This window comes from Alternaria atra (assembly GCF_907166805.1).
Source record: "Alternaria atra isolate CS162 genome assembly, contig: 32, whole genome shotgun sequence".
Lineage (NCBI taxonomy): Eukaryota > Fungi > Ascomycota > Dothideomycetes > Pleosporales > Pleosporaceae > Alternaria > Alternaria atra.
Genome location: NW_025091331.1, coordinates 1,637,952 through 1,661,460, shown reverse-complemented (window position 1 = coordinate 1,661,460; position 23,509 = coordinate 1,637,952). Strand labels below are relative to the sequence as shown.

Sequence of the window (23,509 nt, the reverse complement as noted above, 5' to 3'; positions counted from 1 at the left end):
TCTCCCACAAAGGAGAAGTAGATCGTGGGTGGACAGAGAAACAACACAGTGAGATTGTCTTTGAGCGGCAACGGGGCGTTTGATTGAGTTTTTCTTCCCTTCGCCTGATATAGACAGTAATCAAAGAGTCGTGCTCACCGTCAATATTGTCTTGATTTACTCATTCTTGGGGTTAATAAGTTCCTCTCCGGTAGTTCTTTTCTCCTCAACAACGAATCCAAATACTACTTCCATCATACCAGAAATGGCTGATGCACCGAACAACGACAACAATTCTCCCCATGAAGAGCCTACTGATCATGGATACCGTCCCCTGAAACACTTGGACAAATCGCTGTTCTCAAACAACAACGGAGACTTTGCGTCTTCGTTCATGCAGCCTCGTGGATCGGCCAGCCGACTACACAATCGACGTAAATTGCCTCGCTGCTATTTGTAGTCTGCAAACTAACTTTCATGGTTAGCTCCAGCGGCCAACCCACCCCCATGGGAAGATCCAGATCAGGCTTGGCGATACGTAGATGATAAAGTATACACTGGCGAGGCTTTCGTATATTCTCGTCGTACCGAACCAGACACCAGAGCGGAAAGGCCCAACTCGCGAACTTCGGGAATCCGACCAGATGCCGCCATCTCTAAAAACCCTAGGCAAGCCCAAGCCCCAAGTGGCCCACAAGGTTTTGACGGCCTTGGCTTCACCGGAGGACAGCGAGCTCCAGGAGGTCTTCAGATGCGTGGCGCCGGTATTTGATGCCTTCAAACCTGTTAGTAGTCTTCCCGCTGACCCATCATCTTATAGGTTCTCCCTCTCAGAATATTGTTGGCGCATCCAGTCGCAATTCACAAAGCTCCTCTGCTGCAGCTCCGCAAGACATCGAGAAAGACTCGGCATCTACCAAAAAAGGTCAATTCGTGTTTACTGGGTGGAACGACGACGCCAAGCGGGAACTGTTCATGTGGAAAGTCAAGCGCAAGAAAGGCTACGTTTTCTTTCTGCATCTCTTCCCTGGCGAGACTGCGGAATCACTGCACGAGGCTTTCAAGAAGTACAGGGACGACGGAGATCGTCTTTACAATGGCTAAAGGCAGCAGGAGTGGGGTTTGGCTTGAAGATTTTTGACATATACAAATTTATCGAGACCTCGGAATGGAAAAAAGTGCGGCGGAAGGGATATGGCTGTCTATGTTCGCGTTAGTTTGCAGGACAAGTTGAAGAGAAAATACAACGTTGAAGCCCATCAGACCGTAGCATGAAAGAGAAGTCCGAGAATTAATAACATCGTATGTCCTCACGCTCGTACGAAACGTGGCACTGCTCCAATTGTCCTCCAGAACACAGTACTACAACAAGCCATGCAATTGATATGAGGTGTTTGGAGTAGGTAACTACGAAGCATGATGACGTCACACACCGACAATGAGGTGTGGGCGTAAGAGATCCTTGCAGGACTGTAGACCAAAGGGTTCTCCGCTACACGGGCTTAGTCAGCACCACTAGCGTGTTCATTTCGCGTTGCTTCCCAGCACGCACTCGTCGTCACAGCCATTTCATGCTAATCGATTTTATCACCATTTCATTTCGTCCCGGATCGGTCTTCCGAACCCTCGTCTATATTCACTGTATCTGAGCATGGAAGCTACTATGACATCGGTGCATAGGCTTCCCATTACGACAGGCCATGAGCGAATATGCATCCAGCAAAGCGGCCTCCTTGTATGCGCAGCAACATTTTGAGCGTTTCTATAGCAGGGGAAATCGTGCTCTTGTTATACTCTTCAGGACTGTTCCGATTCGAAACCCGCTTGCCTAAACTGCACACATGTGTCAGGATTCGATTCGAATTCCTTCTTGGCTTTCCTGGCATCACACACAAGACTGCCATCCAGAAGCTTAGCCATGACTTGTCTCTCTTACTTGATTCTTCCAAGACGGGTTTATGAAGGCCGAATTCTTAGAACACTCGAAGATCAGGGCCTAGACGGGTGATGCGACGCTTTTGCGACACGAACAACCCCAACATCCTAGCGAGCGGTCGGCCCTGCCGCGCATTGGCGTTTGATACTGTGTTCCGACCACTCGCGATCGCCAAGCTGACCTGCAAACGTTGTAAATGCGTTCCATTATGCAGGCTCCGGCAATGCCAATGTACGAACAGGACGGGTGGCTGGGGTAAGCATATGTCGATGGGACTCGTGGGCTTGGGGACGGCTTATTTGTAGTATAGATCTCGCGCTGATCCTCTAACAAGCTTTTTGGTAACATCTTCTGTTCGACAACGTTCTATTCATTCCGCTGCTGGACAGTTATCTTCTCTACATATCGTCTTTCAAACCCGTCTAATCAACCATCATGAAGTTCTCTCTGGAATTGACTCTCGGTCTTCTGGCCGTATCCTGCGTAGATGCATTTGTCGTTCCTCCTCGCACACTATGGGCAGTAAGTCTAACCAGATCCACCACCACCTTGGACTCTCACCCAACCTTTTTTTGTCCTTTATATATACTTACACTCGTAATAGACAAAAGCGGCCCTTGTTTCTCGCTCCTACCGAGCGCACCCTGTTAGACGTGACGCAGACTTCCAAAGCCTGGACTCGTTAACCAATGGAGGTAGTCGCCGCCGCGAGGCTCAAAAGCAAGGTGGCGGAGGAGGTCTTACGATTGGGGGCCTCACTCTAGGCGGCCCAGGTGGCGGTATCACCGGTGATGGTCTCAAGCTCGGCGGAAACCAGCAGGGCAACGGTACAGCAACAGCCGCAGAGGCACCCAAATCTTCAGCAACAAAGGGTGAGAAGCCCGCTGCTGCCAAGGAAGGAAAGCCTGCCACTGAGGGCGAGAAGCCTGCTGCCACCGAGGAGCAAAAGCCGAAAGAAAGTGAGGCTGGCACTGGCGCTGGTACAGAAAATCAGCCTGGACGCGCCGAAGGAGAAGCAGCGAAGAAGGAAGCAGAGAAGGAAGCTCAAGAGGCAAAGGGAGAGAAGTCAAATGGTGTCAAGGCTACTGAAGAGTCTGAAAAGTTCTCTGAGGAGTCTGGTATTACTCTTGGTCAAGATGGCAATGCGGACAACCTTGGTGGAAACCTGGGCATCACGCAAGGCTCCGATGGCAGTAAGTCAATTGGTGGGTCTAATGGCATTAATGTTGCCGCCAACGGAGAAGCGACTCTGGCAGGTAACGAGTGAGTATCAACCGTCATGGGCGTATGATCTAATATCGCCCTTCTCTATCATTGTTACTTTTACATCTATCATTTCTCTATGGTTCTCTACAGCAATCGCATCTCTGAGGTCTTTTCTTCTAATCCTTTGTACTACTTGTTCTCTTATTCTGAGCTTCTCTCGTTGGAGGAAAAGACGGTGTGAGCAGTCGACCGTTGTCGTGTCGCCTGGTATGAACCACGTCAGAGCTGACCACCCATGATCGCATATCAATCTTTTATATAAGTCAACAGGCAGCATTGTTTCCTTCTTCGTCTTCTACTCTATTACGTAGACAAGTGATCTCCCCGGTACTCCGTCAAGTTAGCCATCTCTGTTGACAGCCATCTCAAGCAGGTCTCACTGTATGGCGAACCAGAACTACCAGTAAGGCCCAGATGCCTTCGCAACCCCCAACTTCCCCGTTCACCATTCAGAGACTATAACACCCTGCGTGGACATCCGGGCCACGTTGGGCTTACCTGACGCGCTTTCCTGGTGAAGACGCGGTGCCAAGCATGGCCTTTGCTCCGCCTATCAAGCAGGTGCGACTCGAGCTCGCCAACGATCGAAACCGCACACACAGCTACCGTCGAAGGCGATCAAATCCCCGAAAACAATATGGAGTACGCGGTGTTCGATGTCGATGACTCCCACGCCGGCAGCTGTCTGGACCGGCAACAGCAGTCACCAGCGTCTGCAAACGAGACCGATACGTCTGACGCCAATGGCTCAGAGACTGACTCTGATGAAGAGGTACTTAAACTTCAGATGAAGCTCTCGTGGGCTGAAGGCAAACATGCCGATCTCGAGCGCCAGACTCAAGAGGCGAAGAGTGCTACGGCCGCTGTTGAGAGTCGGCTTAGGGAGTATGAAGCCCGTAACGCTCGTCAGGCCATCGCAGTGTCTGAGGGGGAGGTCCTTCGCGCTGAAGCTCAAAAACTTAAGTCTGCTTTCGAACAGAAACACACAGAGCTGGAGGCGGCGCAACGCAGTGCGACTGCAGCAGTACAAGAGACGGATGATGCTCGCAAACAGCTAGTTGCTTCCCTGGCCGAGAACACTCAACGTGGTGAAGAAGCCGAGCTCCTTAAGCGCCAACTGTCCGAAGCCAATGCTCACTCGCAAGACACGGCACTTAGTCGAGCATTGATCAGCAATCAACAAACAAAAATCGACGCTCAGCAAACGCAGATTGGCGAACTTTCAGGCCAGAATCATCAGCATATTCAGGACGCGCAGATTCATCAGCAAGAGCTGGAAAACATTCATGAGTCACTCGCTCTCGCGGAGACGTCTAGAGACTGGTACGTTCGCCCTCCCGAAATCCGTGGTAGACCTAGGGGGCTTTCAATGTGTCATCGCGGTCGATTCATGTTACGAGAATGCAGCGAGTCAATTCAGTCCTCCCCAAGACCTACCCGTGACTTCACGCTCCATTGAGCATCTCAATAATGTATGTTTATGCATAGAAAAGAGCACAAGCAGATGCTGGAGGTCCGGAACACGATCAATGCCGGTCGTGCACCCGAGATTGACCGCCTCAAGAAGGAAGTTGCCAAGCTAAGGAAAGAGGTCAACGACAAGAAGGCCCAGGTCCCCGTCCTGAAGCGTGACATCGCCTACTATGTCACCCATCTCGATCTGGCCAACAAGGACTCCCGCGTATACACCTGCAGTCATGACAACCTCAACAATATTGTCAACGATGGGCAGAACATCACCTGCCAAAAGGACGCGGGGTCAGTAGCAGATGAGTTTTTCGAGGATTGGGAAGATGACAAGGACTTCCTGGTGGAGTACAATAGCGCGCGGCAGCATGTTCTCGACCATCATCGTGCACATGAGAGTATGAAACGTGGTCGGGGTGATGGATCAAGATGGATTCGAGATGAGTTCAACGAGGTTGATCACAGACGTCGAGTCAATGTTACCTACAAATGAGGATCTGGTGAGTATGGCAAGGCGAAATGCGCGAATACCAACGAGATGATTATTCTGGGCACGATGACTAAAATGATATGGGGGCCTGATAATATACAGTATCATGGACACGGTACACATGAGTGGCTCTAATACGATGAAGATAGTCAACCATCAATCAAAGTTATGTACATAGAAGATCCCTCCAAGCAGGGCAGGAAAACACACCAAACCCTGAATTCCAAATTCTCACTCCCCAAAGTGCTCCTCAACATGATGCGCAATCGCCGCCTCATCCCCCTCAAATTCTCCACACACCGGACAGGTCGCGACCTCAACCCCCCTCACGTCCGCACTCTTACCACCTTGATGCCTCCGATCCGCCTCTTCCAACGCAGCAAACAGCCCCACATCCGCTGGCTGTCTCTTCCTCCCCTCATCATAGAGATACTCATCTTCATCCCTAATATCCCTTTCGACCCTCCCACCAACCATCCTTCCACCCGCTCTCCCCATACTACTTCCCCCACCATCCCTCCCCAACCCCGCACCAGCTCCGCCAACAACGGCCTCACCCTGCTGTCCTTCACTCTCCGATACAAGTTTTTGCACCCTCCCCACCCTTCCATCCCTCAACCTTACTTTCACGCCCCGAGGATGGTCACCACGCGTTAGCAAATCCGCTACTATACCACGAACTTGATGGCCAGTGGGTTGATCTTGTTTGAGGATTATGGAGACGGCTGTGCCGGGGTTTACGGAGGCAAAAGAGGGAACAGAGGGGTATTCTGGGTCAGGTCTGAAATTGGGTCTGCCACGGCCTCTGCCTCTACCTCTAGAAGTTCCGCGTCCACGTCCTCGTCCTCGGTCTGGGATGTGAAAGTTGGAGTCGGAGTTGTAGATTGAGGTTGGTGTGGAGTCGCCGCGGCCTCGAGACGTGTGAGAGCCTCGTGATGGTTCTGACGAGGGGGTTTGCTGGTTTGGACGACCGCGTCGGGAGGGTTGCATTGTGAACGTTGTGTGATGTTGGGATTGTGACGAAAGAGAAGATTGTATGGAAATCTCTTGGAAATCTTTTCTCGGCCAGCTAACTCTCAGATAGTTGTTTTTTATGCAGAATGGGTAGCAAATATTCGATTTCCCTGAATTTGCCAAACGCAATGTGCGATGAGCCGATATATGGGATAGGGAATAAATATTGATGACCTGAGGCGGATGCAAATTGGCGTGGATGTCAAGAAGATGTTCGCGGTAAGGTTTTCAAAGCTTTTCGTTGCTTTTCGAGGTTGGACGTGAAAGCTGAGATCTTGTATATCATGGATATTAAGGTGATGTGAAAGGCTACCAGGGGTTTTCACCGAATCTTAGTGCGCATTACGTCATTGGCTCTATCCACGCATAATGCGACACTACCTACACTGCATATGTCAAGACATCAACCCTCTAGGGCAACGGCTAATATACACAATCGCTCTACCGTCTATCTCGTTCCAATATTCCACGGTCAATCATGATGTTTGCATCACATATGCAAAGACGCGTTGTGATCGTTAACTTTTGGAAATTTCGTATTACACTACTAATTCCGACAGGTCACATGCGGCAATACATTTCCTAGAAGCAGATTTCATACACAAAATAGTAATGAGAGACGCCAGGCAATGCTTGAATCCTTCGAAAGCCAATGTGAAAATCAATGCTTCGCACTCCACCCAAATACAGGAGAGCGATCCGAATGACCTTCTATGCATCTACTGCTCGCGCATCTCCTGTATCCAACGCCAGTGAATGAAATCTGTCGGAAATATTCTACCAAGGGTATACACACGAATCAAAGAGAGGATAATGTGTTTGAAGCGGGGCGTAGTGGTGGTGGTTGTTGTGTGGGTATAATTCGGGCGCTTAGAAGGGAAAGCCACCGGGGGGTCCTCCTCTTCGACCACCACTGGGCATGCCACCCATACCGCCAAATGGACTGCCGCCGCCGCCGCCGCCGCCGCCGGTGCTGAAGTGGAAGCCACCTCCGCCACCACGGCCGCCTCCCATACCTCCACCCATACCACCAAACATTTGCATGACTGTGTGTTTCGTTAGCTGTGAAATTTCCCTTAGAATTGTGATAATGCTTACGAATCTCTGGATCGATGCCACCACCCATGCCACCCATGCCACCTCCCATACCACCGCCACCGAACATGTCGTTGGGATCGACGAGATCAGCGCCAGAATCGTATCGTTCACGCTTCTGTGCGTCGCTCAGAGTCTCGTGTGCTTCTTGGATCTCTTTGAACCTGTCTGCAGCATCCGCGTCGTCGGGGTTCTTGTCGGGGTGATGTACGATGGCTAACTTTCGGTATGCCTTCTTGATTTGCTGCTCTGTAGCGTCCTTCTCGATACCGAGAATCTTGTAGTAGTCCTTCCTCTTGCTCTTCTTCAGCTCCATCTCGGCATCGCGGATTTCCTTGGCGATACCAGGTTCCGATGGGTTCTCTTCCTGAATGGCTTTGAGATCACGCACAGCTTCCTCCCAGTTGCCGTTCTCGCCCAAGGCTTTCGCCCGGGTCTTCCGTGCCTTGGTGTAGCTTGGGTCGAGTTCGAGCGCCTTCTCGCAGTCGGCAATGGCTTGCTTCCAGCTCTTTTGCCGGCTGTGGCAGAGGGCTCGGTTCTGTAGGATCTTGGAGTTTGTGCCCTTGTTCGAGGGGTCGACTTGTAGCGCCTGGGTGTAGGTGTCAATGGCTTCTTGGTACCTGCCAGACTTAAAAGCAGCGTTACCCTCCGACTTCATGCGGTCCAGTTTTTGAACCATCCGCAGGTATTTTACGGCAGCCTTGAAGTCGGGGTCGCAAGCCAATGCTTGTCTGAAGTGCTGTACAGCCTTGTCGTTCTCGCCTTGAGCATATAAAATACGGCCGCGCAATACGAGAGCATCCGGGTCCTGGTTGTTGTACCGTAGCAGCGACATGGCGACGTTTTGCGCCTCCCCTAGCGCATTAGCGTTACCCATGCGCAGGTGTGCCTCTCCCCGCATAAGCTGCCACTTGCGAGGCTTGTCTACACCAGCACCGAGACCCTTTTCAGCCTCGTTGAGAGCGTAAATAACCATGGATCCTGAACCCTCATTCCGTGCAGTGTCTTCGGCCATGCGCAGGTGCTTCTGCATTGTCAAGGCAGGCTGCTTGTCTTTGGCTGTGGCATTGATAGAGTCGTACACTTGTACAGCCTCGTCTGGTCGTCCCAGACTTGTGTATACTCTGCCTAACCGCAGAAGGATCTTCATGTTGTTGGGGTCCAGCTCGTCAGCCATCTTGCAGTCCTCCATGGCCTCGTAGAACTTGTTGGCGGAAATGTAGGCGGCGGCCCGGTTCGAGTAGTAGGTGGCATTCTTGGGATCGGCCTCGATAGCTGCGGATTGGTTAGCCCGAAGCTCTCCTTGGTGTGTTGTAGTGCAAAGCTTCGGCTAGTGCATGGCAAGTATCACTACGCACCTTTGGAGTATTCTTCGATGGCGCGCGGATAGTCTTTGATTTTGAAGAACTTGTTGCCTGCAGCCTTGTACTCCTCGGCGTCTATGGTCGGGGGCTCAGCGGGCGGGGTAGCAGCCTCGGGGGTAGCAGCGTAGTTTGCGGTAGGCGGCGGTGGGCTCTTTGTGTATCGGTGTGGTGGAGGAGCGGGCCCGTCGGGTGCACCGTTGGCGCCGTTGGTCTTGGGGGCCTCTGCTACGGGGCTGGATGGTGCGGGCGAGGACGAGTGTTCCCTGTCGACATCCATTGGCTGGGGCGTGGGCTGGTCCATGGCGGACAGTTGCGAGGACAGGCGCTGGCGTTCCTCGGGCGGGAGATTTAGCGGGTGTGAGTCGCGGTCGTACTTGGATGAACGCTTGGACGAGTACGAGCTCGAACGGCGGGTCGAGGAGCGTTCCCTGTCTTTCACCTTTGAGTGGGTGTGTTTGTCAGGCGAGGCAGGAGGGGTGCCTGAGTTAGCCTGGGGTGAAGGTCGGGGGGCAAGGTTGGGGATATCTCTGGTCTTGGACGACTTCTTTGAGGATGCGAAGAAGGAGGGAAGAACCATGGGGGCGAGCTGCGGAAGGATAGCGGCCTGGACGGTGTCACTAGAATTTTTAGTCTGGCTGCAGCGACTGTTGGTTGAGATCCAGGGCGGATAAAAATTAAGCTGGGATTTTGGTCCTAAAAACGTTGCTAGAATGTTCCATATCAGCGAGGTTAAGCCCGCTAGCACATCTGCCACAAGGGCAAGCCGCAGCGGACGTGCATCGGAAGGCTGGGGCTGATAATCGCCTACACGCCGCGCCGCCAGTCGCCTGCATGGGCTTAAGCCTGAAGTTACTGGCCGTTGTCACTTTGCTCGTGCTGCAAACGCGCTGCAATTGCCCGTGTAGTTTCACCCTCAGTCTACAACGATACCTGATGTGGCCTCTGACTCGCCCGATGCGCGAAGAGAGGTTGGGAGCCGCAGCGTCAGCAGAGGACAACAACACCTTGCATGGCGGATGCGAATGTCTGTCCACTCCCAACACCCATCGTCATATCTTGGTCGATGCGTTGGTTTATCGACGGCCAGCCTGCTTCTTTGTGTGCCAATGTAAAACACTCTTTGTTTGCGGGTGCATGTATACATCTCCAACATGACAACAACAACAAAAACAACACCGAGAAAGAACTCGACCAGGCAAGCGCTTATCCTCTGACTCGCCGTTGCGGAGCGAAACACTTGAAGATGGCGAGATCGGCTGGAATTTCCCAAACAAGTAACTCGAGATGGTTGTGACCAATCAGAACAAGTCGACCAACGATGATCAGAATCTCTGTTGCTGACTTGATCTGACTTGACTCCGCAACTTCTTTATCCAATACGTCCCTAGATTGTTCGAGTTGAATAGAAAGGCGTCTGCGTGCGTCACCAGCTGACCACCTCACTCCAAGACGGCCCCGCCCCATCTCACCACATGCACTAGCTCAGCGGTCCTCAAGCTCTCCCATTGCACTCCTCACCTTGACCTACAGACTGTCAGCCTAAGCCTTGTAGATACATGTGTAGAGTATCCAAGCCAACGTAACGTCCAAGTAACACCACCCTCTATTTACCCGATAGTGCCCCTCGCCTTCGTCATCCCGCTCCAATACGCACGTGCCATCAGGTACCGGAACAGCGGCGTCACCCCAGGCCAGATCCAAAGCTTCACTCCACATCCCAAGATAGTAATCGCGCTTGGGCGCAACAGCGGGAGCCATAAACCTCGGGCCCTTCAAACACTTCACCGCTAGCTCCCCGCCACCTTGTTCCCTTCACACCCGCGCCAACAGCACGTATGACAGGCGGCGACCAACAACGAGTGGCCACTTCTGACTACCGCTCCGATTACCGCCAAGGTCTCGACACACGTCCCACGCCCCAGCAGCCCTCGATCAACGAGTCGGATCGCCTGTCCATCATCATGGGACTCACGTATAACATCTACCTCAACTCTACCTCGTCGCGCATCTACGGCTGCAAGAACTGCAAGACGCATCTCTCCAACCACGATGACATACTTAGCAGGGTCAGCGCGCGCCTTGAGTCTTGATGCGTACATAACATGCTAACATTCCGAAGAACTTCCGCGGCCAACATGGCAAGGCCTACCTCTTCGACAGCGTCGTAAACATCACCGAATCCGACCCCAACGAGCGCAACATGACCACGGGACGTCACATAGTACGCGACATCCACTGCCGCCAGTGCAAGGAGACGGTCGGTTGGAAGTATGACAAGGCATACGAAGCCAGCGAAAAGTACAAAGAGGGCAAATTCATCCTCGAGGAGGAGCTACTATGCACCGTCACCTGAGGAGGGAACATTACTAGACGCGATCGACGTCATATTTGCATGGATATTTGTCTGGAGTCTAGGATTGGATACGGCGATACGGCTTGGATTATACGAAATGTATTTATGCGTTTAGGTTTGACTGAACTTCCGACAAGGCGTTCAGGTGGGTTTACACGGTATGTTAGACACTGCAGTGTCGTTACCTTTTGTTGTCCATGTGCTGGCGTATTGATGCGGAAGGTAGCGGAGCGCTACGGAGGGCTGAGAGCTTCTTGGAGCTATGAACCGTTTAAGTCTGTAGCGGACCGAGCCACGCGACTCACCAACTCGCGACGCTGGTTGAAGCATTTCTCACATGGTTCTAATCATGGAGTATTACCTTGGCAATGTTAGTCTAAGCTACAAAACACGCGTGCAGCCAATATGCTTCCATTGCCCGTGGTGTCTACCCCGCAGCCGAACCTCGGCGGGGTAGAAGCTATCATACCACATCATCACCGAGGAGCATTTGGCGCGGCCCATGTCGTCAGAGCTCGTGCCCTATATCCCACCTTATAGGTAGTCCGCAAGTTCCACTTGGTCGCATGTAGTTTTCAAACTCAAACCTGTGTCTTTGATTTCAATCTTGTCACGCCCATCTCGAAACCTCAACACAGATAATTACTTGCATTAGCAATCGAACACGGCATGAAAGCAGTGGTATTCAAGGGACCGGGGAAGGTGGTGATTGAAGACAGGCCGATTCCGAAGATTCAGGATGCGGGGGATATCATTGTGAAAGTTGAAAAGGTACATGTGCTGATGAATGTTATCAACTCCTACTAATCCTTCGCAGACCGCGTTGTGCGGCAGGTACTTGCAAATCACCACCTTTTTATAACGACATGTCTGACGGAATATATCAAGTGAACTGCACGTCTTCCGCGGTCATCAACCATCTGGTACCGATTTTGTAATGGGTCATGAGTTTACCGGCCACGTTCACGAAGTAGGTTCATCGATTAAGAACTTCAAAGTCGGCGATCATGTTGTCTCGCCATTCACAACTTCCTGCGGCGAATGTTTCTATTGCACCCACGGCTTCTCTTCCCGATGCGTCAAGTGCCAGCTCTTTGGTTGCCCCGCCCTAGATGGTGGCCAGGCGGAATACGTCCGCATCCCTCTTGCCGACTCTACGGCTGTCAAAGCACCCCCAGGCATCAAAGATGAGGCCTTGGTTCTTATGGCAGATATCTTCCCAACAGGCATGTTCGCAGCGAAGAACGGTTTCCAATACTCCACGCCCGAGGAAATCAAGGACAGTGTCGTTGTGCTTATTGGCTGTGGCCCCGTAGCTCTCTGCGCACTCTGCAACATCACCGACTACAAGCCAAAACACATTCTCGCCGTCGACTCGGTTCCCTCTCGTCTGGAACTTGCCAAGTCCCTCGGTGCGGAACCCTGGAATTTCCAGACTGATCGTGAGGGCCTGGATAAGCGTGTCAAGGAGCTCACAGACGGTCGCGGTGCAGACATTGTCATTGAAGTTGTTGGTCTCTCACCTGCGCTTCGAATGGGGTATGAATTGATCCGACCATGGGGTGTCATCAGCTCTGTCGGTGTGCATAATGGTGAGATACCCTGGACAGGAAACGAAGCGTACAACAAGAACGTCCGGATTCAGATGGGAAGGTGTCCAGTGAGAAGCGTGTTTGAAGACGCTTTGGACAGCCTGAAGAGGCATCAGGATAAGCTTGGGTAAGTTTGGGATCGGAATGATGGGTGAAGCTGATGGCTAATGTGTGGCAGATTCATGGCTGATAAGATCATGCCATTGAGCGAGGCCGTTGAGGGCTACGACTTATTCGATAAGATGAAGGTGCAGAAGGTTGTTTTCGAGGCACAAAAGTAGGGTTTACACGTGGCGGACGCATGGAGTTTTATTGAGGTGGTATGGGCGTTGTCGATGTCAGACGGGAGTGTGCATAGGGCGGGTATCGAAGTGGTGCATACGTAGGCGTAGTGAGAATGTCTTCATTCTGAGTCGAGCGATTGTATGGTGGAAAATCCGCACATCTCAGCCAATCATGATTCTCAGCGGCACGATACATTCACATTGTAGCCATGGTTAGCCAATGCCCTAGATGCTCTGGATTTAGCTGCATCTTCGTGGGGACGTGGCCGTTTTCGGGGCCTGTGCACGCGGGGTCTATTCTGTTCTGTGTTCGACGATGGGGCGCGCGTTACTTGCGAACAGCTCGATGCATTCACGTCTGCAGGCCATGCATGGTGATTGCTCCCATAGAAATGGTGCCGCCTGCTGCACGAGGACTTGCACCGCATTGAATCCTCCGTAGTTCCTCCCAGTAATCTGCAATCTTTGTGAATACGGCAAGGCTCGTCCGTCTCGCTAAGAGAAGCTACATCTGCCGCCCTAATATTGCTCAGGCCCAGGGCTTCGTCTCCCTCCGTCACCTTACCTCCACACTACCTGCACGCTCCAAACTGGTTCCGACAACACACCTTTCTTCTCTTCTCCCACGCGTCCCCCAACCCTCCTCTCCGCTCTCCTCTACCTACCCTTGTTCTCCCTCTCTTACCTACCTGTCCACTATCCCGCACCGACCACCTCCCCCGCCACTTCCGTAATCGCCTGTGAGTAGCTTCCATGCAGACTCGCAAACACAAACCTCAACATAATCACTCACTGACACTCGACACAATAGCCTCGAGACTTTCGATACGTTCTCCTCACCTTCCCCACTACACCTAGATCTCGTCTCCGTCTCCACGACCCACCTTCTTCTCTCGTAAGTATCGCGGCATTGCGCGTGTCGCAAAACTACGTCACTGACCGCAGTTGCAGCGCTTCCCCAGGCCATCTCCACAACATGTCCTCAGAAGAGCCCCAACCCGGTCCTGGTCAGGATGCCAGCCGCGTCGCCGATCAGCTGGATCGCCTCAACATTGATGGTGAGGGCGAGGTGGTCCCGCGTACCGAAGAGGAGTACGCCGAGTCGCAGCTCACCCTGCGAGCCATTGTTTCGTCCAAGGAGGCTGGAGTCATTATTGGCAAGGCAGGCAAGAACGTCGCTGACCTGCGCGACGAGACTGGCGTGCGCGCCGGTGTCAGCAAGGTCGTGCAAGGAGTTCACGACCGTGTCCTCTCCGTTACTGGCAGCCTCTCTGGTATCGCCAAGGCATATGGCCTAGTCGCCAAAGGACTGCTCGAGGGCGCTCCTGCCATGGGCATGGGCGGCGTTATCCGCACGGATGGCACTCATCGTATGTACAATTGCGACACCACGGCGCTCTTCCAGCGACATGGCTGCATATGAGAGCTGGTACCAAGCTAACTTTTGTAGCCATCCGCCTGCTCATCTCGCACAACCAAATGGGCACCATCATTGGTCGCCAGGGCCTGAAAATCAAGCAGATTCAGGATGCTTCCGGCGTTCGCATGGTCGCACAGAAGGAGATGCTTCCCCAGTCTACCGAGCGCATCGTCGAAGTCCAAGGATCGCCGGCCGGTATCGAGAAGGCTATCTGGGAGATCGGCAAGTGCCTCATCGATGACCACGAGCGTGGCTACGGCACTGTCCTCTACAACCCTGCCGTCAGGGTTCAGCCTGGTGCTGGCCCGGTCCCACTGTCCAACGGCGGTGGCGCACCTAGTGGTGGTATGGGCGGACGCTCGTACAACCGCACTGGTCACGGCGCTGATTTCAGTGATTCGCCCCCTGCCTTTTCCCGACGATCTGGCTCCGATGCTGCCAGCAGGCCCCCGCCTCCAACGCATACCGAAGATGGCGAAGAGATGCAGACTCAGAACATTAGCATCCCATCTGACATGGTCGGCTGTATCATTGGACGCGGCGGTAGCAAGATCAGCGAGATCCGCAAGACCTCCAACGCCCGTATCTCCATTGCCAAGGCACCCCATGACGATACTGGCGAGCGCATGTTCACCATCACTGGTAGTGCCAGTGCTAACGAGAAGGCGCTCTATCTCCTCTACGAGAACCTGGAGGCCGAAAAGATGCGCCGCAGTCAGGCCCAGGAGTAGATCGCTTCATAATGCGTCTGCTACCCTGACGTCGGCACCGTTGGGAGTTTCGCGGTGTTGTCGCTACATCTCGAGGGCTCTGCCAACCTTCTTGGGAGTTGCAAGATAGCTCGAGGCCACTCAGGCTTCGCTATCGATCGCAAGCTCTTTACATCCGTCGCCATCTGTATTTATGCCTCCAGAATTGGAGGCAACGAAAATCGACAACAAAAGCATGGATTTGCTTAGTTTCTTACTTGCTGTTACTGATGGATACCACGGATTGTCTGGAGCATTATTTACTTTTCTTTCTATTGTCGAGAGAGAGAGAGAGAGAGAGAGAGAGAGAGATCTGAGTACACGCTGAGCGGCTCACGAATGTCATGACGTTATGGCCTTTGATATCCGGATAGTACATCTGCTCATGGGTAGCAGCTCTGACATCCATGTTTGGGTTTTCTTGGCGAAGAAGAGCTGGAGAAGAACCGAGATGACTCTCACCATCTCCTGATGTCTACTACGGCACTCCGATGTACCTTCCTAATCACTCCCTCACTCCTTACCCTCACACCTACTCCCTTCCTTGCTCTACCTACCGACACTCCGATACAATCAAACAACATCTACTACAAATATACAGAATTCTATGGTCTCTGGTGACTACATTCCAATCTGTGACGTTGTGCTTGCACAATTTTGATGAGGATGCTGCCCAAGGGGAAATAAGCCTAGCAAGGCACATGCAAAACGAGGCTGTTCCGAACCGTTGGACACTCGAGGCGAATACGTCATTAGCGTCACGCTCGGACGTTGAGCACCTGCGCAAGACATCAGGTCTGTGCCACTTTGAAGCCCAGACGGCTCAGCTATACGGACAGCGTCCAAGAGCTCGAGGAGAGATATCCGACGAGAAGACTACATGCAAGGGCAACAAGATCAGAGTATTGTCGCTGCATGCGCTGTATAATCCCCCACGCCCCCATACGGTGAGGTTCGGCGGGCAAGGCTCGCTAATCCTTCCACTGCTTCTGTGCTTGCCTAGACCAGGATCGCCCAGGGATTGGTAGACTAGGGCACTAAGGGCAGAGACAGATTTGGCACCCCGACTGATTTCCGAAGGCTGGGATGGCAGCTATTTCTTTTCAGGAGCTATGCTCTTCTAGGAAGGGGTGCATGATGGTTAAAGATGATTTCTTGACCGCATGTTCCCTCTCTTCTTCGCTTCTGCTCCTCCACACTGAAATCCTTACTCCTCGACTTCACTCTTGGACGGCACCGTACGGAACCACAGTTTGAAGAACACAAGACTTGTCACAACTCGCACACCAAAGAGTAGTCTAAACTGATTACCACGACAACCATGGCGCCTATCCAAACGCAGACCATCACACCCCACCAATTCAGCAACCCAGTCACAGTCATACGGGCCTCAGGACGCATATCCAAACCACCGGCGCGTTCAACACGCACACAAACCAAGGCACTTATATCTCACTCGCCACAAATACCTACCGCACATCCAGACATCGACATTAGTCTGCTCCGCAACAAGCTGCTTCTCCAATGTCGACAATACATACCCTCGGAGCTTCTTCACGAAGCACTCGCAGACGGCATCTACTCTCGCGCGACACACTGGATCACGCCCTCTTCCAACGCAGCCTCCAAATTCGGCAAGCGAAAACGCTACTATGTCTTGCACAGCTCAAACTTCACTTTCCAATCCATGGGTAGCGCGTGGGAAGCGCGGATTCTATCTGGAGGCAGCCAGCCAATCGATGCAGGAAACGGTGTAGTTGTTTTTGTCAAGGAGAGGAGAGAATGGGACGCGTTCATGGCGGGGTACAGAAGGCAAGGAAAGCGAGCGGGGCAGTTGATGAGGCTCAAGCAGAAAGACACGGAGCGAGGCTGGAGAGACGCGTGGAAGAGGAAATGTGGGATGGAGGAAGGTGGTGGCAAGGAAGTTAACGCTGGGCCCATGTGGGTGCTTGTCAAGAGCGCTGTTGCGAAGATTGTCAGAGGTGAGGCGTGAGCTGCATTCTGGCTGGCCCCCGGGAGAAAAGTGGGTTTGCATCTGCTGGCGTTTGGCGCGTTTTTCTTGATCAACTTAGCGAGCATTCACGACCTTTATGACGGCTGGAGCGGTAAGCTCAGGAGCCATGGACGCTTCTTTTAGCCACTTCGTATACACATCTACTCAGAAAATGAATAGCATTAACACACACAAAGACATGAATCGCAATATTCACCTTCTCTTGGTTCTGTGCCTGCTCACCCAGCTCGCCGACAGGCCGAGTGAAGCGTCGCCCCGCATCAATGATTTAGCGAAGTGGGTGGCGCGCCCCAGTCGTCCGAGTCCGATCCCTGAGGCTCAAACATGGCCCGTGCCGCTTCTCATTTAGCTCCGTCTTAGCTCCGGGGACTTGATGCCACGGTTGAATCTTTGGCACATGTAGTGTAATCTAAAGACAGTTGTACTTTCCTACTTTCACCCACAGTCGCTTGAGGAACACCATTTTCCTGACTTCTGTTTTCGCGCACTCTCCACTGCGCTGTCCGCTCCTTTACACACACTACGCCACGTTGTAGTTCGACGCGCCGCACGCCTTCCACGAAACTATCACCACACTACGTCAATTCAACGACATCTGCATAGAGCACCCACAATGCCGGAAGCAGTGCGACGCAAGGTCAACGAGATCAATGGAGGCGCGAATGGGAATGCGCACCACCAGCTAGACAACGCGGTACATTCGATTGAGCAGAAGCTGGAAGAGCAAGCAGAGCTCCATGCGCGAAACCCCCAGGAGCAGAAGGAAGCAGGACTTTTCCAGTTGGTGATCTGCGTCGCTGGTATTTATGGAAGTTTGTAAGTGACACGGCACAAGCAGATATGGGACTAGAGGACCCTGGCTGACGGAGGGACAGCATGACTTGGGCATGGATCCAAGAGCGATTAACAACCACTACTCACGGTCCCAACAACGAGCGCTTCACATACTCCATCTTCCTCAACACCGTTCAATCCGCCTTCGCTGCCATAACCGGCCTTGTCTATCTCAACTTGTCAGCGAGGAAGGACCCTAAAACCGGCGTGCGCAAGGTGCTCCCCATCTTCCCCTCCAAAGACATTCTCATGCCGCTCCTCGGAATCGCCGTCACCTCATCGCTCGCCTCCCCCTTCGGATACGCGAGTCTGAAGCATATCGACTATGTCACCTTCATCCTGGCCAAGAGCTGCAAGCTGCTACCCGTCATGTTCCTCCATATCTCGCTATTCCAGAAACGATACCCAATGTACAAGTACGCCGTTATCGGCTTCGTAACCTTGGGTGTAGCGGTTTTCACTCTACACAGCCCTTCAACTGCGAAGAAAGCCGCCAAGAAAGGTGTCAACGCGGACGCTTCGCAAACTATCGGTCTCGTCTTGCTCGGTGTCAATCTACTTTTCGACGGCCTGACCAACACCGTCCAAGACCACATTTTCAGCAGCTTCAAAGGCTTCACTGGGCCCCAAATGATGTGTGCGCAAAATATCATGTCCACAGCGCTAACAGTATCTTACCTCCTCATTACCCCTCTCCTTACTTCTACTCCCCTCGCTGCCTGGATCGGTCTCGACCCTCGTTCTACTTCTGGTGAACTCTCCGACGCGCTCTCTTTCATAACTGCCTACCCCGCTGTCGGCTGGGACGTCCTCATGTTCTCGGCCTGTGGCGCTATAGGCCAGGTCTTCATCTTCCACACCTTGGCTCACTTTAGCTCGTTGTTACTTGTTACGGTCACAGTTACGAGGAAGATGCTAACAATGGTTTGGAGTGTGTGGTGGTTTGGTCATGAGATTACGGGGATGCAGTGGCTTGGTGTTGGGCTGGTATTTGGTGGAATCGGGGCTGAGGCTGCGGTGGGAAGGATGGAGAAGGCGAAGAAAGCTGCGGCGAAGAAGAAGGAGGAGGAGCAGAGAAGGAAGAGGTAGATGCTCTAGGTGTGTGCTGTAGATTTTGGAAAGTACTAAAGGAATTTTCATCAGCACGCCTATCTGTTCTTGTAGATCCAAGGATGATAGACTATCCATGTATATGGTTTACTCCCCTCGTCGAGGCTGAATGGGGAACTCTTAGCGCCCGGTTTCATTGTATGCTTGTTGGCGCTTCCCAGCCTTGCTCATCTGTGCCACTACGCCCCAATTACCCCACTACTTCCTTCCAGGCTCCCAATGTCTTCTACCCACACACTCTCTCTCTCTATTTCTCTAAATCATAAACAGCAAGCATTAGATCTTCAAGAAAAGCGATTGAAACGATGTCGAATGAACCTCTTCTCCCCTCTTATGGCGCAGCGACGCAGCGCCACCGCTCCAGCGAATACCGTCTCGTCGCAAAGCACACGCATGACACGCCCACATTGGTCGATGTCCTTTCTCTATTCATCTTCCTCATCAGCGCCGTCTTCTCGACTATCTGGGCCACTCAAAGCAGCACTGTAGCGTCAGGTCACGTAAGTTCAAATTCCAACCTGTCGTCTCTTTATTCACACCTCACGTAGCCTGGTACCCCCCCACACACTGGCTCCGCACCTCTCCTCCCGTACTTTGCTTCCATCTCCCTCGTTATATCGACGTGTTTCTGGCTTGGCTATCTCTTCTTCATCGCAAACGATGGACATGGTGGTTCGGTACTGAAGAGGAAGATCACGATTGGTGCTGCGGTCGTGGGGAAAATAGTACTTGCAGCGGCTCATGTGGCCATCTGGCAGGCATATAAGATGTGGTATGCTGGGCTTGTGACACCAAATTGGATGGTTGTGTTTGTTGCGGCGCAGGCTTGGTTTGATGTCGTGTTTGTTGGGGTTAATGGGTGGGCGTTGTGAAGGGGCATAGCTACAAAGTACCTAGGTAGTTAAAAGGGTAGGAGGGTAGCGTGCAGGTGAATAGGGAGGAAAGAACGACGATGAAGCAAACGACACATGAGACTCGTATGTGGAATGCGTCTCGGTGGGTTCTCCCAAGGCCTTTTGATACATCACAATGTTTGTGAAAACCTAACGAAAAGATGTACTTGTCGCGAGGTCTTAGGAGATTTGGTGGGTACACTAAATTCTTAGCGGCCTTGTCAATTCTTGCTACGCATTGGTATTCATCTCACACCCCTTTGTCAACATCGCCTATCAGCATTTAGCTATCAGAAAATCTCGAGCATTTCAGTAGGGTCCATTCCTGCTACCTGTTGTTACTTGCTATCTTGCACGAGTGGGCGTTAATCTGGTATCTTTTTCCTTGAGCATGCTGATCCCCATCGCCGACAGTGTTACCAATAATGGATTCCAACGTTCTACTTGTTCACGTTGTCTTTAGATACTTCGATTGCGCGCTGCGCAAGATCATTGTCCTTTACCCCTTGGTCTTCACCGTGAGCTTTTTTGGGCTTTCGCCTGTTCTCTCGCGATTTGGTCTCGTTTTTGAGTTTCGGCACGTTCAATCGCCGCAGGCAGTCGTGCAGGAACTTGCGTGTCAGCATATGCTATGGCTGCTGCTCCTACGCGTCTGGCGTCTTGGTTATCAGCAGCTACCTCGTCGAGCACACCGTTACGGACGTGTAAGAGCTCGCTGGAGCTAAGTATCTTGCTCGTGTTCACGAGAGGAGGAGCTGATTCGTTGTTCGAAGACATGTTATATTACTGTGACGTGGCGAACGATGACTGAGCGTGGGTGTTGAGTTTAGCGTTCATCTCGCAATACTGACCTTCTGTATATCTTCGATATTCGTTCAACGATGATTGCTCTCCGTCTCACACTGCTGTGGCATGTGCCTATGTGTCACGCGCGATGTACACGCAGGCGGCGTGTCTCGCAAATAGATACGATATGTCTATTGATACAAATCTACTCGACACTGCCCTTCTTCGCCCACTCTCTCAGAACGTTCTTCTGAATCTTGCCCGTACTCGTCTTGGGTAGCTCTTTCACAACCACAACCTCTCTGGGTACCATGAAGCGACTAATATTACTGTTCTCCTTAGCCCATTGGATCACTTCTTGGCCCAAGGTTTCGCTATTTGTTCCATCTTTCGTGGTAACGAAAGCCTTCGGCCGCTCGCCCCAGTGCGAATCGGGAACGGCGCACACGCCGACCTCGAGGATGGAGGGGTGCGTGGAAAGCATAGCTTCAAGGGCTACACTGGATATGTTTTCGCCACCTGTAAGAAGTGTTGTTAGTAAATTGTCCGGAAAGGGGTACGTAGACTTGGCGTGATACGGGGAATTAAAGAACATACCACTTATAATGATATCCTTCGCCCGATCCAAAATCTGAATCGCTCCATCCGGATGCCAAACCGCCAAATCCCCTGTATGCAGCCAGCCGCCCTCCCACAACTTGCGCGTCGCCTCAGCGTCCTTGTAATACCCCTTTGCGCAGATATTGCCCTCAAAAATGACTTCACCGATCTCTTTGCCATTTCTCTCTACATTGGTAAGAACGCCTTCTGGTTGTTCAGTCTTGATAACTCGCGTCGCTTTACCAACAACGAAACCATGTCCCTGTCGTGCCATGCGATCGTATTTTACTTTCTCAGGAAGCGTATCCCATTCAGGCATATGATAGCCTTTTGTGATCGGGCCATAAGTTTCCGTGAGGCCGTAGACATGAACCGGATGTAGATTTAGATTTGACATTTGTTCGAAGAGCCAGGCGCTTGGTGGACTCGCTGCTACGGTGACTCTTACTGGGTGGGGTAAGCGCTCTGCTTCCTTCGCCGCGCAGAGGAGAGTGTTGACGGTGGGTGCGGCGTTGAAATGTGTGATGCCTTCTTCCTTGAGTAGGCGCCAGATTTCTGGGTAGTCGATCTTGCGGAGGCAGTAGTGTGTTCCTCGGACGGCAGTGACGGACCAGGGGAATGTCCATCCTGTCGCGTGAAACATTGGAAGAGTCCAGAGATATTTTGCACGACCAGTGTGGTAATTCAGTCCGGATTCGATGACGTTGCCCATTGCAGCAAGGTAGACGCCGCGGTGTGTGTATTCGACTCCCTTTGGTCGCGCTGTTGTTCCACTGGTGTATGCAAGTGCCATAACATCCTCCTCATTCTTTGCTTGTGCCTCTAGGTCTGCCCAACCCTTGCCTCCTTGTTCGATATCGTAGTTCAATCCCTCCAGTACTGCATCGTCGAAAGGACCTGAGAGCTCGCCTTCTGTCGCGTCCGTGTCTGTGTCGATCAATATCGGTACGTTTGGTCTTTCTTTCTTGTACTCGTCCAACAATCCCACAAACTCGGCATCCGCAATGATCATATCGACGTCGGAGTGCTGGAAGATGTAGCTGATATCATCGTGCTTCAACCGATAATTGATCGCCACGTTGACACCTCCTGCCGCTGCGATGCCGAATGTGCTCTCCAAGAATGCCGGGGTGTTCGTCGATAGTATGCCGACTCTCTTGTATCCGTGTTTCCTCAGATAGTATGCCAGCCCCCGTGCGCGATCCGCAGCTTCAGCATAAGAGCGTCGTAGGATCTTGTTGTTTGCCGTCTTGTGGTATATCGCCGTCGCGTCCGGCTCGATTTGCGCCGCGCGCCAGAGAAACCATGTTGGGCTGAGGGTGTGGAAATTGTGTCGGTGATGGTATTCGTGGCTGTCGCCAGCATGGACAGGTAGAGGCCCAGGGACAGGATTTGCTGAGGTGAAGTGCGACGCGAGTTGCTTGAGACGGTCTTTGGCACCCTCCATTGTATCTGCACGAGAATCTGGTAATCTATGGGTTCAACGACAACTTATATATACGTAATAGAAATATCGATCTACAGATTGGTCCAGGCTGAGCTGAAGCTATAGACGCAAGAGTGCGGAGTAGCTCCGCTCCGGGACAAGATGCGAGAGATATCCGAAGTCTTGAGCGCTCGAAGGTTTAAAGGCGCAATTCCAACAGGGGTGGAGGACGGAAGAAGAAATATATCACGCCACTTTCCAAAGCGGTAACCAACTGGACGCGATCTAATACATATGTTGCAGTACGCGATAATAGCTGATGTTGAAGCTTACGGCCATGGATTGGGGAAATCTGGGGAAGGGTTCCGATTCCGTTGCGGCACGACGTCACAACCGAGGTTAACCGCCAGTAAGGTCTGTCTACCTTGTCCATCCTTCCAACCGTGTCGGATCGGATGCACATGGATGGTCCGAGAGCTGTGCAAGGTACTAGTTTCACTTGGACTGACACGGCGATATGGATGTTTACTTGAGGGGAATCGTAAGTGAATTGACGTAACCACAAGTCTATTGCTCAACGCTCAACGCCGTCACCATGCTTTACATCAGCTGGGATTTTTCATTTCGTATTGCTTCTAGCCGGAAGAGTACCTGAAGACACTGCAGACCGACCGCGAAGAGACCCATGAACACGTAAGCACCCTGGTATTGATGTGCTCTTTTAGCCTGGACACCCTTTCGAATGGTCGGAGTATAGTAGAGGAAATAAACATCCCATGAGCCCAATGCAATCCACGCCGAACCACGTCACCGAAACTGAAACCGACACTGTTCATC

The 23,509-nt window shown here is 52.3% G+C and overlaps 9 protein-coding genes across 9 annotated transcripts; 7 read left to right on the top strand and 2 right to left on the bottom strand.

Moving 5' to 3' along the window:
* Positions 1 to 244: 244 nt before the first annotated feature.
* On the top strand, positions 245 to 1,083 carry ALTATR162_LOCUS10307 (uncharacterized protein; the record flags this gene model as incomplete). Its single annotated transcript, XM_043317943.1, has 3 exons — positions 245 to 413; positions 465 to 743; positions 800 to 1,083. The coding sequence occupies 3 exons, from the start codon at positions 245 to 247 to the stop codon at positions 1,081 to 1,083; spliced, it is 732 nt and encodes a 243-aa protein (XP_043173878.1).
* Positions 1,084 to 2,350: 1,267 nt separating this feature from the next.
* Positions 2,351 to 5,141, top strand: ALTATR162_LOCUS10306 (uncharacterized protein; the record flags this gene model as incomplete). Its single annotated transcript, XM_043317942.1, has 4 exons — positions 2,351 to 2,437; positions 2,520 to 3,178; positions 3,743 to 4,600; positions 4,670 to 5,141. The coding sequence occupies 4 exons, from the start codon at positions 2,351 to 2,353 to the stop codon at positions 5,139 to 5,141; spliced, it is 2,076 nt and encodes a 691-aa protein (XP_043173877.1).
* A 1,881-nt stretch (positions 5,142 to 7,022) lies between these two features.
* Positions 7,023 to 9,188, bottom strand: ALTATR162_LOCUS10305 (uncharacterized protein; the record flags this gene model as incomplete). Its single annotated transcript, XM_043317941.1, has 3 exons — positions 7,023 to 7,198; positions 7,251 to 8,522; positions 8,606 to 9,188. The coding sequence occupies 3 exons, from the start codon at positions 9,186 to 9,188 to the stop codon at positions 7,023 to 7,025; spliced, it is 2,031 nt and encodes a 676-aa protein (XP_043173876.1).
* Positions 9,189 to 10,446: 1,258 nt separating this feature from the next.
* ALTATR162_LOCUS10304 (uncharacterized protein) lies at positions 10,447 to 10,964 on the top strand (the record flags this gene model as incomplete). Its single annotated transcript, XM_043317940.1, has 2 exons — positions 10,447 to 10,677; positions 10,731 to 10,964. 2 exons carry the CDS (start codon positions 10,447 to 10,449, stop codon positions 10,962 to 10,964), a joined length of 465 nt encoding a protein of 154 aa, XP_043173875.1.
* A 669-nt stretch (positions 10,965 to 11,633) lies between these two features.
* ALTATR162_LOCUS10303 (uncharacterized protein) lies at positions 11,634 to 14,991 on the top strand (the record flags this gene model as incomplete). The annotated part of the gene is made up of 7 exons (XM_043317939.1): positions 11,634 to 11,735; positions 11,782 to 11,798; positions 11,853 to 12,683; positions 12,735 to 12,833; positions 13,652 to 13,735; positions 13,792 to 14,210; positions 14,291 to 14,991. 7 exons carry the CDS (start codon positions 11,634 to 11,636, stop codon positions 14,989 to 14,991), a joined length of 2,253 nt encoding a protein of 750 aa, XP_043173874.1.
* A 1,339-nt stretch (positions 14,992 to 16,330) lies between these two features.
* ALTATR162_LOCUS10302 (uncharacterized protein) lies at positions 16,331 to 17,002 on the top strand (the record flags this gene model as incomplete). Its single annotated transcript, XM_043317938.1, has 1 exon — positions 16,331 to 17,002. One exon carries the CDS (start codon positions 16,331 to 16,333, stop codon positions 17,000 to 17,002), a length of 672 nt encoding a protein of 223 aa, XP_043173873.1.
* A 634-nt stretch (positions 17,003 to 17,636) lies between these two features.
* Positions 17,637 to 18,946, top strand: ALTATR162_LOCUS10301 (uncharacterized protein; the record flags this gene model as incomplete). Its single annotated transcript, XM_043317937.1, has 2 exons — positions 17,637 to 17,839; positions 17,899 to 18,946. The coding sequence occupies 2 exons, from the start codon at positions 17,637 to 17,639 to the stop codon at positions 18,944 to 18,946; spliced, it is 1,251 nt and encodes a 416-aa protein (XP_043173872.1).
* A 326-nt stretch (positions 18,947 to 19,272) lies between these two features.
* On the top strand, positions 19,273 to 19,839 carry ALTATR162_LOCUS10300 (uncharacterized protein; the record flags this gene model as incomplete). Its single annotated transcript, XM_043317936.1, has 2 exons — positions 19,273 to 19,467; positions 19,516 to 19,839. The coding sequence occupies 2 exons, from the start codon at positions 19,273 to 19,275 to the stop codon at positions 19,837 to 19,839; spliced, it is 519 nt and encodes a 172-aa protein (XP_043173871.1).
* A 1,012-nt stretch (positions 19,840 to 20,851) lies between these two features.
* ALTATR162_LOCUS10299 (uncharacterized protein) lies at positions 20,852 to 22,693 on the bottom strand (the record flags this gene model as incomplete). The annotated part of the gene is made up of 1 exon (XM_043317935.1): positions 20,852 to 22,693. The coding sequence occupies one exon, from the start codon at positions 22,691 to 22,693 to the stop codon at positions 20,852 to 20,854; it is 1,842 nt and encodes a 613-aa protein (XP_043173870.1).
* Between the last annotated feature and the right edge of the window lie 816 nt (positions 22,694 to 23,509).